Source organism: Camelus dromedarius, chromosome 3 (assembly GCF_036321535.1).
Source record: "Camelus dromedarius isolate mCamDro1 chromosome 3, mCamDro1.pat, whole genome shotgun sequence".
NCBI classification, from domain to species: Eukaryota; Metazoa; Chordata; class Mammalia; order Artiodactyla; family Camelidae; genus Camelus; species Camelus dromedarius.
In genome coordinates this window covers 11,705,788-11,718,310 of record NC_087438.1, presented here as the reverse complement: position 1 = coordinate 11,718,310, position 12,523 = coordinate 11,705,788, and the positions used below count along the sequence as shown (strand labels likewise).

The window sequence follows — 12,523 nt, the reverse complement described above, 5'->3', positions numbered from 1 at the left end:
AGAAAAGAATAGGCAATAACCAAAATATCCTAGCAGAAAATAAATGAACGGGACATCCATGTAATACATAGTGCCGTCTTGCCATTAAAAAGTATATTTTAGAAGGATATAGAAAAAAAGATCAAAATATACTCTGTAAAGTAGAACTCCCATAATGTTTGAGAGGACTAGAAGGTTTAATTAATTAACTAAAGAAAATCTTTCTGATGAGTGTGCATTCCTGAAGACTAGCTTGTAGAGAAGATTTCTTATGATGTTAAGGGTGCTCTCATTATATTAAGGGTGTTCTTGGTCCTTATGTCCCCTCCTATTGGTCAATGAATAACATATATGTAAGGGAGGAAATATATTTTCTCTCTACCCTTCTGGGTTCTTGGCTGAAAACTCCCTCTAGTAAAAGATTAGCAGGAGAAGAACAAACAGAAATAGAATGACACGTTTACCCCTGTCCCCAGGTGAGATACCTAGGAAAACTAACTCCCTGGAAATGGCCCAAATCACCACCTTAAATACCATCTTCAGCTAAAGACAAAAGAAAGATGTTGGGGGTGGGGGTTGCAGTTACTGGAGGTGTCAAAAGCATAGTAAACAAGAGTAAGATTGCTTTGCAGGGTTAGATCATTGCCTTCTTGACTGAGAAGAGTTCCTAGAGATTTAGAATCATCCTTTGCCTCCTAGTTCAGAGAGGGAAACACCCTTAAAAATGGAGATTTCCCTTATAGATGTAAATGTCTCTTACAAAGAGTAAATTCTTCATTTTCAGAGCTTTCCCTAAGTCTGATATTTCTTAAAAATAATCAGCTCAAGATAATCCCTATGCCAAAGAGACATCTTATGGGGTGGCATATTCTGCTCCTCTTCATAAATAAATGATAATATTTGAAAAATGTAATTAATATCATGTTAAATGTTTTCTTTTTGTCTGTTTAAGAATTACTAACAGGATCTCATTAATGATTGTGGATTTCTCTTGCATCTTTTTGTTTTTAAGCTCACTTTATTAGGATAACACTTTTCAATAATCATTGGACTTTTTTCTTATTATCATTAACACCTCTCCTAGAAATACAGGTATCATTCTCATCACTATCATCAAAATATTTACTGTTGTTTAGTAGAATGCCTTTTATTTTGGGAGTTTTAAAATCTAAATTAACAGAAGTCGATCATGTTTAAAGTCTCATTTTTAACTTCCATAAAGCTAATCTCAAAACCAAAATATCCTTTGAAATCAGTGGGAAGTCTGTTCACAGAGCTTTGGAAAAGATAAAAAATAAGCTGAAAGAAAGTGACTGTCACCAGTTACCTCATGTCCATGCATTACTTTAATCTATTTTAAATTAGACATTTATTTTAAGGATATGTTCTTGTATAATGCATAACCTATTCAATCAGTCTTTGGACAGTGTCCTCTTTTCTTAATTGTTTCTATTTCTTCCAAGATTTAAAAAAATTCTAATATTTAACCTTTCATTTTTTTTTTAATTCTGAAAAAAAATCCTTCTTTGTACAGTTTATTATTACCTTTTTAGCATTGCTTTAAAAAATTTTAAAACTATTTCTCCTTTACTCAGATCTTGAGGAAAATTCTACTATTAGCCAGGGTGGGGGTTCTCTACCTTGGCACTATTAAATTTTGTGGCCAGATAACTCTGTTGTGGGGGCTGTTCTGTGTATCGTACAATATTCAGCAGCATCCTTGGCCTCTACCCAACTCCAGGCCAGAAGCAGTGCCCTACTAGTTGTGATAACAAAAATGGCCTCCAGTCATGGACAAGTGTCCCCTGGAGATGGGGAGCAGAAGGGGCAAAGTTGCTCCCTGCTGAGAAACACAGAGTTAGGGTGTTTTAGGCTTGTGTTTCTATTTTCAATCATGATTTATGAATGAATTATTCTCTGAAGCATTACAGTGAATAGGCCTTTTACAGCAGGATTTCTTTTTTTTCAGTCAGTGTACAGATAAGGATGTGAAAATTAATAGAGGGAAACCTCATTAAAATGGAATCAGAGACTAGAAGGGAGAGCTGTCATGCATGTACCACTGGACGTCAATATAGATCCCAATAGGAAGAGACATACCTGTGTCTCTGGCAGGAAGTGACACTACTTTACTACCACCAGCAGGAAGAATAAAGATTTTCTCCTTTCCTGGCAACAGCTCAGCCAATGAGAGACTGTCACAACTCAGCCAGTGAAAAGCCACTGTACTTCAAACCCCCAGTTTCCTCCAATGAACTTTTTATTTATAACAGCCCCTTCCAACTTCCCTTTCTGCTCTATAAAAGAGTTTCCTCTCCTTTGCTTTACCAGACTTGCATGTGGTTCTCCATAGTTGCATATCCTGAATTGCAATTCTTTGCTGCTCCCGAATAAACTGCTGGTAAAATAACTGGCTGTTTTATTGTTTTAGGTTAATGTTCCACCAGGGAATGCAATACTTACTCCACTCAATGCCTACCCCACACCCTCTGCCCCACTCCTGTTATTTTTTCTCTGCCAGTAGCATCAAAAAACAATTTTGAAAGCATGTGATTATGACATTTCATGATATCAATCTCAGAAGGTCAGGCATATAACACCCCCATCCCCTGTCTTTTCCTGCTAAGCTCCATGTCACCAAATTAAGACTTAAGTATATCTTCAGCTCTTCCAGAAATGAAATTTTAAACCAGCCCATCAGGGATCACCTAATCAGCACTAGTCAGGTAATCTGCCTGGTAGCCCCCAGCCGTCCCCTAAAGGAAAGTAACTTTGCAATAACCAATCCACTTTTTTTTAACCTGGTATCACTTCCCTGTCCCTGCTCCCTTCTGCTTATAAAGTCTTCCATTTTGCACAGATCCTTGAAGCTCCTTTCCATCTGTCAGATTGAATGCTGCACCATTTGAATCAATTTTTACTCAAATAAGCTCTTAAAATTTTTAACAGGCCTCAGTCTGTCTTTTAACACTGCACTCTCGTGTCCATTACAACACTATTCACAATAGCCAAGATAGGGAAACCACCTAAGTGTTTAAAAAACTTCATTTTTCTCTTGTTCATTTCATAACACTTTTTTGAATACCCATTACTTATCAATGCATTTTTACTAAGCACTGGGGACAAACTATACATTTTATATATAAAAAATGATCTGGCCTCAAGTAACTTGTGATCTGCCGGTTGGAGAAACGTGGAGCAAGTAAGAGGGAGACGCAAGCGGCGCATGCTCACAAGGGAACAGCGCGGTTGAATCCGGGCAGGGCCAGGGTGGGGGGGCGGAGCTGCCCCAAGGAGTATAAGGAGACTTTCCCAAATGGTTATTTCAAGTAGTGAAAATTCGTAATTAACCCTATTGGAAGGGAATCTTATGAACGCATGTCTCATCATGCTTTACTTAATCAGCACACACAGTTCAGGCTGTAAACTTTTTTTGAATGTTCACATCCTTTATTACAAGTACCAATGATTGTGCAAGTGTAAAAGCAGACAGACCTCCAGCGGCTTTCTACACTGCGCATAGAGCTATCTGCTTTTACATAAACTCTTCCTGAGGAGATTTTAAAATTAGTGGGTCTGATTCTGTGCGAGGAGGGCAGAACATTAGCTGTTGTTTCCCGAAGCTGCTCTTCTGCTTACATTTCCAAGTTTGTTATTTGTAATTTGCTGTGGACAGAGAAATTAGGTAAATATGTTTATAAGGATTATATTTAAAATCAAATAAAACAGATCGAGTGGTTTCACCTGATGGGAAAGTGGAAGCATTTGTAAGTAGATTTTTATGCAGTTGTGCGTGGGGTGGGCTGCAGTGGATTTTGGAGGCCGATTTGCTTATTTCCTGGTTCTGAGGTGGTTCTGGTTGCATATGATGCCTTATAGTGATATTTTTCCAACAGAAAGTATGCGTCTCTTCCAGTATTTCAGTATATAGTAGGTTCACTTTTATCCTACTTATCACCATCTTCATTTTTTATGACTTTGAATCATATCCTGTCTCATCCGTCCTTGTCTCTATAGTCCTCACACTGAAGTCTGATATCTACAGAAGTTCTCTATCCTCTTGGGTTAGTTGCTGACATGAGGCACACCTGGCACACTCCTATCTAGCCTTCAAAGCCCAGCTCAAATGACTCACTCTGAGAAACATTTTCTTAGGTTGAATCATCTTTCTCATGCAGAATTGTCTATATTTGTATTTCTAAAACACTTCAATCCTCCTACTATAACTCTTAGTCTATGTAACTTGTTTATATCTATGTACTTATCTTCTCAGTTGGAATATGGCTTTTTTGAGGTCAGGTTCACCCATGTCTCAAAATGCATTACCAAAAGTTGTCACTTTCAGAAAGAGATGGTGTTTCATGGTTTGCACTCAATCCCTCTTTGATGATATTCATTATTTGTGGGATTCCCCTACCCAATCGTTCACTCATTCCCTCAGCCACCCCACTACACACCAGCATATTGAGCTCATGCCTATAACATCAAAGATTATTCTTCTTTAACTGTATGTAGTTATGCCCACTTATTTAAAACTTCCTGCATTTAAGAAACCTTGCAGATAGCTGCGGTTTATAACTCTTGGTTTTGCATTTCTGTATCTGTTGGTGAGCAGTTTCATGTTGTTGGCTTAGCCGGGCAGGGCTAAGTTCAGGACTTCAGTTTCACGGGAGGAAGGAGTTGACAAGTACTATAAAGTGTAAGGGCTAGATGTCAAATTCCACAATCTGGGGAGAGCAGGCATCTACTTGTATCTGTCAAGCAGTCATTCCCCTGGGAACATTTCTCTTCCTTTGAGGAGGTGCTGTTTACCTGTAACAACTGTAACTAGGCTGAAGGTAACTTCGGTGACTGGTCAGCAGCTCACCAAAGCAGACTGAGTCAATCACAATCCTTTCCTGAAAACTTTAAAGTCTGATGGATTGAAGTAGAACTGGGGGTGGGCTATAAAATTTGTGATTTGGGGTAAACATGGAATTGTCTCCTCTTCTTGCCTGAATAAGGACTTTTCTAAGGCAGAGGGAAACAGACCAGTGTTCCTAATCTAGGCAGAAGCCCTGGGGAAAAATCAGAGACTCCAGGACTCTTTGGGTAGAGCAATAAGGATTCAGGCTGGTACCCTACTGAAGCCAAGCTCCAGCTAGCATCCTTGCATGTTTCTTGCTGCATCTCCACTCATCTCAGAATGGTGGTGAAACTGATCAGGTCCCAGGTGAGTGAGTTAAGTATCCTGAGGGAGAGTAGGCAGGGGAAAGGAGAAGAGAATGGACAGTCAGTGTTTTACTGAACTTATTAATCTTGGATTGATCTTAGGGACTCTGAATCCTTTATTCATACAAGGATTTGTCTCTGTCTAGCAAGTTCTCTGTCTAGTATATAAACTAATTTACCGCTGTCCATCCAAACATCATGGAAGCATAGCTACCTTTAAGTTGTTATTGGTATGAAACTCTGTTAGTAACTTTTAACAAGTAAATAATATTTCTCTTGAATTGAGATTTGTATTAATATTTACTCATTTAGTGCACGTTTATTGAGCTGCCACTAATGTCAGTCATTATAGTATATGCAAATAAAAGGTTCACTTAAACAGATAGGTTCAAAGTCCAAGTAGCTCACAATCTAACACAAGAGGAAAAAAAACCCACACATATAAGTGAATACTGAACCACAATGGAAGGCATAATACAACAGAGGTCACAAAACCATATTTAATATGTGAATTTGGTAGAAAAATAGAAGATTTTGGGCCGAGGGGAACCAGGACCAGCTTTATTCAAGAGCTTTCCAAAGCTCGAGTGGCCCTATCGGGTCACAGTGATTCAATTGCATTCCAGATGTCAGTCAGGCTTAGGATATCCAGTGTACCCAGTGATTCAGCATACCTCTGTGCCTTCAACCTGTCAGATAAAATGCCCTTCTGCATTTCCCAGTTTCAAGGTAGGGAGACTAAGGGTAAAAGTAATGCTTGGTTATATTTTCTAATATTTAAAAATTCAATATGATCCTTTACAAAGCCAACGTGACTTTAAGATGTTCTTTTATTGTTCTGAAGGTCTCAAAGCATTTTGGGGGAGGTGTTTTTGGTAGGAATTAGGAAGCTAATTATCTCATAACTTCAATAGTACTTGTATGCAGAGTTTAGTTATCTGTGTGCTTTCAGAGCTCACCAAGTTCTTAGAGAAATGCCAGGTCAAAGGACGTTGGTGAGGATTAAGGCATCTAGTAAAGGTAGAGAGAGGACTGGCCCATCAGCTTAGATACAGAAGCCTTTATGAGTGGAAGAGCCAGCAGGGGTAGGGGAGAGTGGAGAGATGCAAGAGGTAAAGGTAGAAAGGTTGAAGGAAAGTATGGTCTCAAACTTACAGGTAGAACTGACAGATGCTAGAATGCAGTGTAGTATAAACAAATGAGCATGATGGGTGATCAGTGAGACCAGTCAGACATGGAGACCATCCACCCACACTCCTTCACTTTCCCTTAAGACCAATGGTGTGCATTTTCAAATTTCTGATGACTTCACTGAACATGAGATCAAGGTCAACCAAGACTTTAATTTCACTTATACATGGTAGAAAATGACAGATTAGTCAGTGAATACAAATTACTTCTTAGTACAGAACAGAATCATTTTAATTTGGTTAAGCAATGAAAAAAAATTGCATTGCATGGCGTGCACCAGAGTGCTGTGACTGCTCCCTCCCTTGTCCTACAGATTGCATTCCCACCTGGAAATTAGGGTTTCACCAGCTGCACAGTGCCTTAAACACACAAACTGATTAATAATTATCTGCTTGATTGCCTGAATTATTCATATAATTATTCAATAAGTACTAACTGACCACAACTCTGACCAGGCACTGTTCTAGGCACTGGGGACAGAGCAGTGAATGAAATAGTCTCCAGTCAAGCCAGTGTTCCAGAGGAAGATGTTAAATGAGAAAAAAAAGCAAACAAAATACACACAATATGTAAATATATCATGTTGAAAAGTAAATCAGTATGAAAAAGAGTAAAACTGGGCAAAGGTTAGAGTTAAAATGGGAGTGGAGGATTCTACTTCAGATAGGAAGGTTAAGGAAGGTCTTTTCGATGAGGTGCCTCAGAGCAGAGATCTGAGTGAAGCAAGGAAGTACGCCGTGACACCTGGAGGAAGAATGAGGAAGGAGTGTACCTGGGGAGGGGCTAGGAGGTCAGTGTGGTAGGAATGAATACTGAGGACCAGGGAGAGAGTGGTGGAGAGGATATAGAGATGTCTTTATAGGCATAGCCAGGAGCTAGACTGAGGATTTGTAGGACATGCTCAGATTTTTGATATTGCACCAAATGTGATGGGAACTGTGGATGGGTACTGAGCAGGCGGTTGACCAGATTGGATTTAATTTGACTAGGCTTATCCTGGCTGCTGTAGGGGGCAGATTCAAGAGTAAGAAGCAGGGAGACTAGAGGCTATTTTGATGACCCTGGTGCACCATGGTGGTTTGAGCTGAGATGCTGGGGGCAGAGGTGAAAAGCAGTAGTAAAACTTGAAGTATATTTTGAAAGCACATTTGAAAGAATTTTTTGACAGACCAAATATATGATATGAATAATTTAAGTCAAGGGATAACGATAAGGATTTTGACTTAAGTACCTGGATGAATGAGCAGCTGGTTTATTGGCATAATGAAGAAGGGAATAAGCAGGTTTAAGGGTGTCGTTTGCTCTTGGGCTGGGTTAGTTCGAAACAGCTCTTAGATAATCTTAAGTTGTGTAGTCACAGAGGTGATTTGACACAGAAGTCTGGAATTCAGTGCAGAGGTTAGAATAGGACATACAAATTGTGGACTTTTCTGCACATGGCATTGTGTCATATGGTGCTGACTTCAGAATTGCTTCAGTTCTGCTGTATAACAAAGCAATACTCTGCACCAAGAGCTCACAACAGACAGACTGCATTTGACTATCCTCTTAACAAATCACCCTCCCACTCATACTACATAACCTTGCTTAATTTCTTTTCTCTCGGATACTTGAAGACAACTGAGAATTCTGTGTCTTGTATTCAGTGGCCACAGAGATTAACGAGTGCACCCTAAAGTACCAACGGAACGATTTTGGAACACCTCTAAGAGTTGAGATTAAGCAATTTTAAATTAAGCAGTTTTAAAGAGCTCTCCAGGATAACTCTCCTATTATTAACCCTCCTATTGGAGGGCACATCAAGGTCATCACACCTAATCTAGCTTCAAGGTCATTCTGAAACAACTCTGACATAGTGAGGCCTGGATTGTTTTCTACTTAATATCCCTGAGGTGACTTCAGGGGATATCTCCAGGATGTGGTCATTAGGGAAGTTCAAGGAAAATATTCTATAGGTATCTGTTAAGATCACCAAAGAACTTTTGGCGACGTAATTGCCTGGGGCCCTCCCACCTCCCCTCCATCCTTGGATTCAAGTCTAGAGACTCCTGAGTTTGCATGTTCATAATGAAACACCTCTTTTGGCAAAGGGGACATTTCCCTCTGTGCATGTATGAGTGGGTCAGGTGGGGAGAAGGGAGACAAAAGAACGGAGGCTTTTCAAGCATTTGTCATATTATTTATATCTTTCCCATTTATGTAGGTTAAAGCAGGTTGGATGTGCCTTTCGGTCTTCACTCACACTGATAGAATTGCCTCTCCCTTCATCCATTCTTCAGTCGGTGGCTGCATGTAGGCTATTGGATGGCTGCCAGTGGCTGCGGGTGCCCTGTTGTTCTTTATGTGATTTCTGTGTCTCTCGGTCAGCTCTTCCACACAAGTGCCAGCCGCTGAGAATGGTTCATCCGTTCTGTGTTCCCACTGTTCTATATTAACAGTTCTATACTTTTATGGCAGAGGATGCAGCCACAGTTACAAAGGTGTTTTCCCTTGATCCATTGAAGACTCACTGAGTTAACTGAAGGTCATAAACTAGTTTCCCTTTTTCAAGGAGAGGTCAGCTTTGGCGGTCACACACGCTAGGAAATAATTTTTGTGTGGCTACTCACCATATCAAGGACAGTTAATTTTCTCTTACTGGAGTTTCTTTTCAGAAACAATCAGCTGAGAGGACACATCTAGCATTGTGGCCGTATCCTCTTCCATCCATGTTATTTTGCTGTCTGAGTCACTGTGCATTGTTTATCCAGAACTGACAGCTTTTATGCTGTCCTTCAAATACTAATGTTCATTATCATACTTGGTAGAACTGTATTAGTTGTAAATTGAATTATTTAGGGGATTTTAAAAAACCAATTTAGATACCTTTTAATTCAAGAATTTAAAATCAAGGCTTATGATTATCTTAAGACTATGGCAATATACAATCTTGTGCAATGTCATTTTGATGGTGAAGACTGAAAATGAAAGCATTATCTACAACCACATTTCTTCAATGTGATAAGTTCCTAGGGCATTCAGGGATTACTATTATTCTTTTTAAATGTGCTTGCTGCCTGCCACTCTGTTACCAAAAATAAGCTAGCCTGAGAGGGCTAAGTGTTAGAAGACATTCCTGGGAACTATTTCATCCGGAGCCATTTGTAACAAAGCTTTCTTGACTTCTTTTGTACTACCTCTTTCTCTACTTGCCAATGGAAACAATTTCTGTCAAAAAAGCTGGACTTTTTTTCAAACCAGATTTATTTCTTACTGCCAAAATGTATTATGAAAAAATTAATTTATGCTGGTAGTTTATCTTAACCATTTAAGAACATCAAACACACCATAGTACAAAATTGTTTTAGGAGGCAGGAGGGTGGTTTGGGAAAAAAATAATCATCTGATGTTTGAGTGGGAAAATATGAAGTCAAGAGCTCAAAAGTTCTTTGTTAATAGTTCTGTGACCTTGAACAAGTTACTTTGCCTATATGATCCTGGCTCTTCAGCTCTGAAATGCAGCCAAGAATACCGCCCCAAAAGCGAGCTTGTTGTGTCAAAGACATCAAAGGGTTACACTAGTGAAAATCACCAGTGATTCTGGATAGACACACTGCAGTGTATAAATCCAGTGCTCTATGATTTTACAGTGTACGATTTTGGAAACTACTGCACGGTTTTCCATCTAGTTCTCTGCAGGTAAGGTAGCTAGCTTATTTTAGAAAAGAATTGAGGGGACTGTTGCCCTGCCAGATGATGAGTCCTAGAGAGGTTTTGCGGAGTGGAGTTATAGAGAAACTGCCTGGCTTCCGGGTGCGAAAAACTGAGATCCAAGGTTGCAGCAACTTCTGCAGGAGAGGTGTCATAAGTCACCTCTTATAAGGCAAGGGTGAAAGTGACAAGCCGCTACAGGACGTGACACCATGGTTCACTAGGAGGAACCACTCCAGGAAATGATATGTACCGTGTCACCAGAATATTTACAGATAAACCCGGATACTCACTGCAGGAGGGAGGGGGCGAGGAGGGCGGAGGGAGGACGCAGGTTCCAAAGACTTCTGCTTTTGGGGCTCTAGAGGATCAGTGAGAGTGCCCTTGAAGCAGAGGGCTCAGAGGGCTGGAAGTGATCAGCTGGGAGCGTCATTTGGTCCCCAGCGCCCGGCGGGCTCTTTTCCTTGCCGAGGGTTAGCCGGCTCTGGTGCGCCCGGGGCACCAGGCTCGCTAACCCCGCTCCCACGCGGGTCTTGGCTTCCATCATCCCGGCCCCATCCTGCCCAGCGCCGCCGCCTCCCACTTGTCCACCCAGTAACGGTTTCTGGACCCGCGACCTCCAACCCCTCCCCCCACCATCCAACTCACGAGAGCCGCAGTGCCGCGCGGTCAGGAGAGGGGCAATCCGCCCCGGAACCGACGTGAGCGGCCCCGGGGCGGGGTCGGTGGAGGCGGCGGAGGGATTCCCCCCACCTCCCAATTCCGGTCGGTCGTCTCCGCAACTCACCCGGGGTTTGCACCCGCCCCCTGCACATCACCCCTCCCTCCGAACGACCCTCCGCTCCTCCCCACCCACCCCGCTCCAGCTCCCCCAAAGACCTCCTCCTCCGGCCCACCCTCCTCCTCTGCGCTGCTTCTCCCCCCTTTCCCCAGTCCCCCTGTCCCCTCCATCGGCCCCCTCAGCGTCGCGGCTCTCACGCGCCGCGGGATTCGGCGCCGCCTCCATCAGAGCCGAGCCGGTGGCTCCGCGGAGCAGCAGCCTCTGCCGCCGCTGCCGCTGGGCCCTCCGTGTCTCCTCCCCGTCCCGCCCCTCAGCCCCAGGCGCCCCAGTCCCCTCTCCCCACCCTCCTCCCTCCCTCCCTGCCTCCTTCCCTCCTCTTTCCTCTCGCCCCTCCGCTCCCCCTTCGCCGGCAGCCCGAGCCCGGCCCGCCACCCGGGCTGGCAGGTGGGCAGCGGCGGCACCATGAGCTTTGAGGGCGGCCACAGCGGCAGTCGGCGCCACGGGGCAGAGAGCCGGGACGCCGAGCCGCCCCCTTCGCCTCCCCCGCAGCCGCCGCCGCCGCCGCCGCCGGGAGAGCCGGCCTCGGTCCCCGCGGCCCCGCGCTACCTGCCGCCGCTGCCCGCGCCGCCCGCGTCCCCCGAGCGCCCTGCGGGGCCCGACGAGCCGCCAGCCGAGGTGGTCCCGCGGCACAGGGGCGCGGAGGAGCTGCCGCAGCCACCGCCGCTGCCCCTGCCGCCGGCGGGGCAGGAGGTGTCGGCGGCTGGCGACTTCGGGGAAGGTCCGAGGCGCCTTCCGGAGGCGGCTGTCCCTGAGGCGGCAGCTGGGAAGGGCGACCCGGGGGAAGCTGAGGCCGGCGCGGGCGGGGAGGGCGAGCGGAGGGGCGCCAGCGACCAGCCCGAGACGCGCTCGGTATGTAGCAGCCGCAGCAGCAGCAGCGGCGGTGGAGATCAGCGCGCCGGGCACCAGCACCAGCACCACCAGCCCATCTGCAAGATCTGCTTCCAGGGCGCCGAGCAGGTAAGGCCCGGCGGGACCCCGTGGCAGGGGGCGGTGGGCTCCGGTCGGGGCTGGGCTGGCTCCCTCTCGCGCTGCCGACCTTTCAGCACCACGGACAGCGCCCACAGCTCAGTTCTCCGCTGAGTCCTTGAGTGGCGGCTGCTGTGTGTTTCTTTTTTCTTTTCTGTGAAGGCGAATAAAAATGTCCCGGTGGCGAACACAGTGTTTAATTTGGTGTACACTTCTTTTTCTACCTAGTTTTGCAGTTACACATTCCTCAGGTGCTTTAATGATAATGCTATAAGTACATTTTTTTTTTTGTAAATTGCTAAATGGATTTTGGCTTATACATAGAAACAAACCTATAGTCCTTTATTTACAAGTGTATCGTGAAGCAGATAGCCTTAGGGTACAAACTGGAGGTGAGTCACGTCAAAACTAAAAAGTGCAGAGTCTTTCTTTCCTTTTTGTAAATTTTGGTGACAGTCTCACTGATGTGAGAAGAATGTTACACTTTTCATAAGAGAAATAAAAATATACTTTGACCTTGTGAAAGAAAGCCTATTTTTTGCCAACAATGTACTTTATATTTTATTAGAAACACAATTCTAAAATTATAAGCTCCATTAGAGGTGCATGCGAACTTATATTCGAGTAATCATGGAAATAACACGA

The 12,523-nt window shown here is 43.8% G+C and overlaps 1 protein-coding gene across 1 annotated transcript in view; it reads left to right on the top strand.

Moving 5' to 3' along the window:
* The first annotated feature begins 7,019 nt into the window (after nucleotides 1-7,019).
* The window catches only part of MARCHF11 (membrane associated ring-CH-type finger 11), a 108,654-nt gene continuing 103,150 nt past the window's right edge, over nucleotides 7,020-12,523 (top strand). The window contains exons 1-2 of the mRNA XM_064484627.1: nucleotides 7,020-7,171; nucleotides 11,005-11,869. Of these exons, the coding sequence (XP_064340697.1) occupies nucleotides 7,020-7,171; nucleotides 11,005-11,869 (1,017 nt within the window). The remainder of the gene's footprint in view (nucleotides 7,172-11,004; nucleotides 11,870-12,523) is intronic.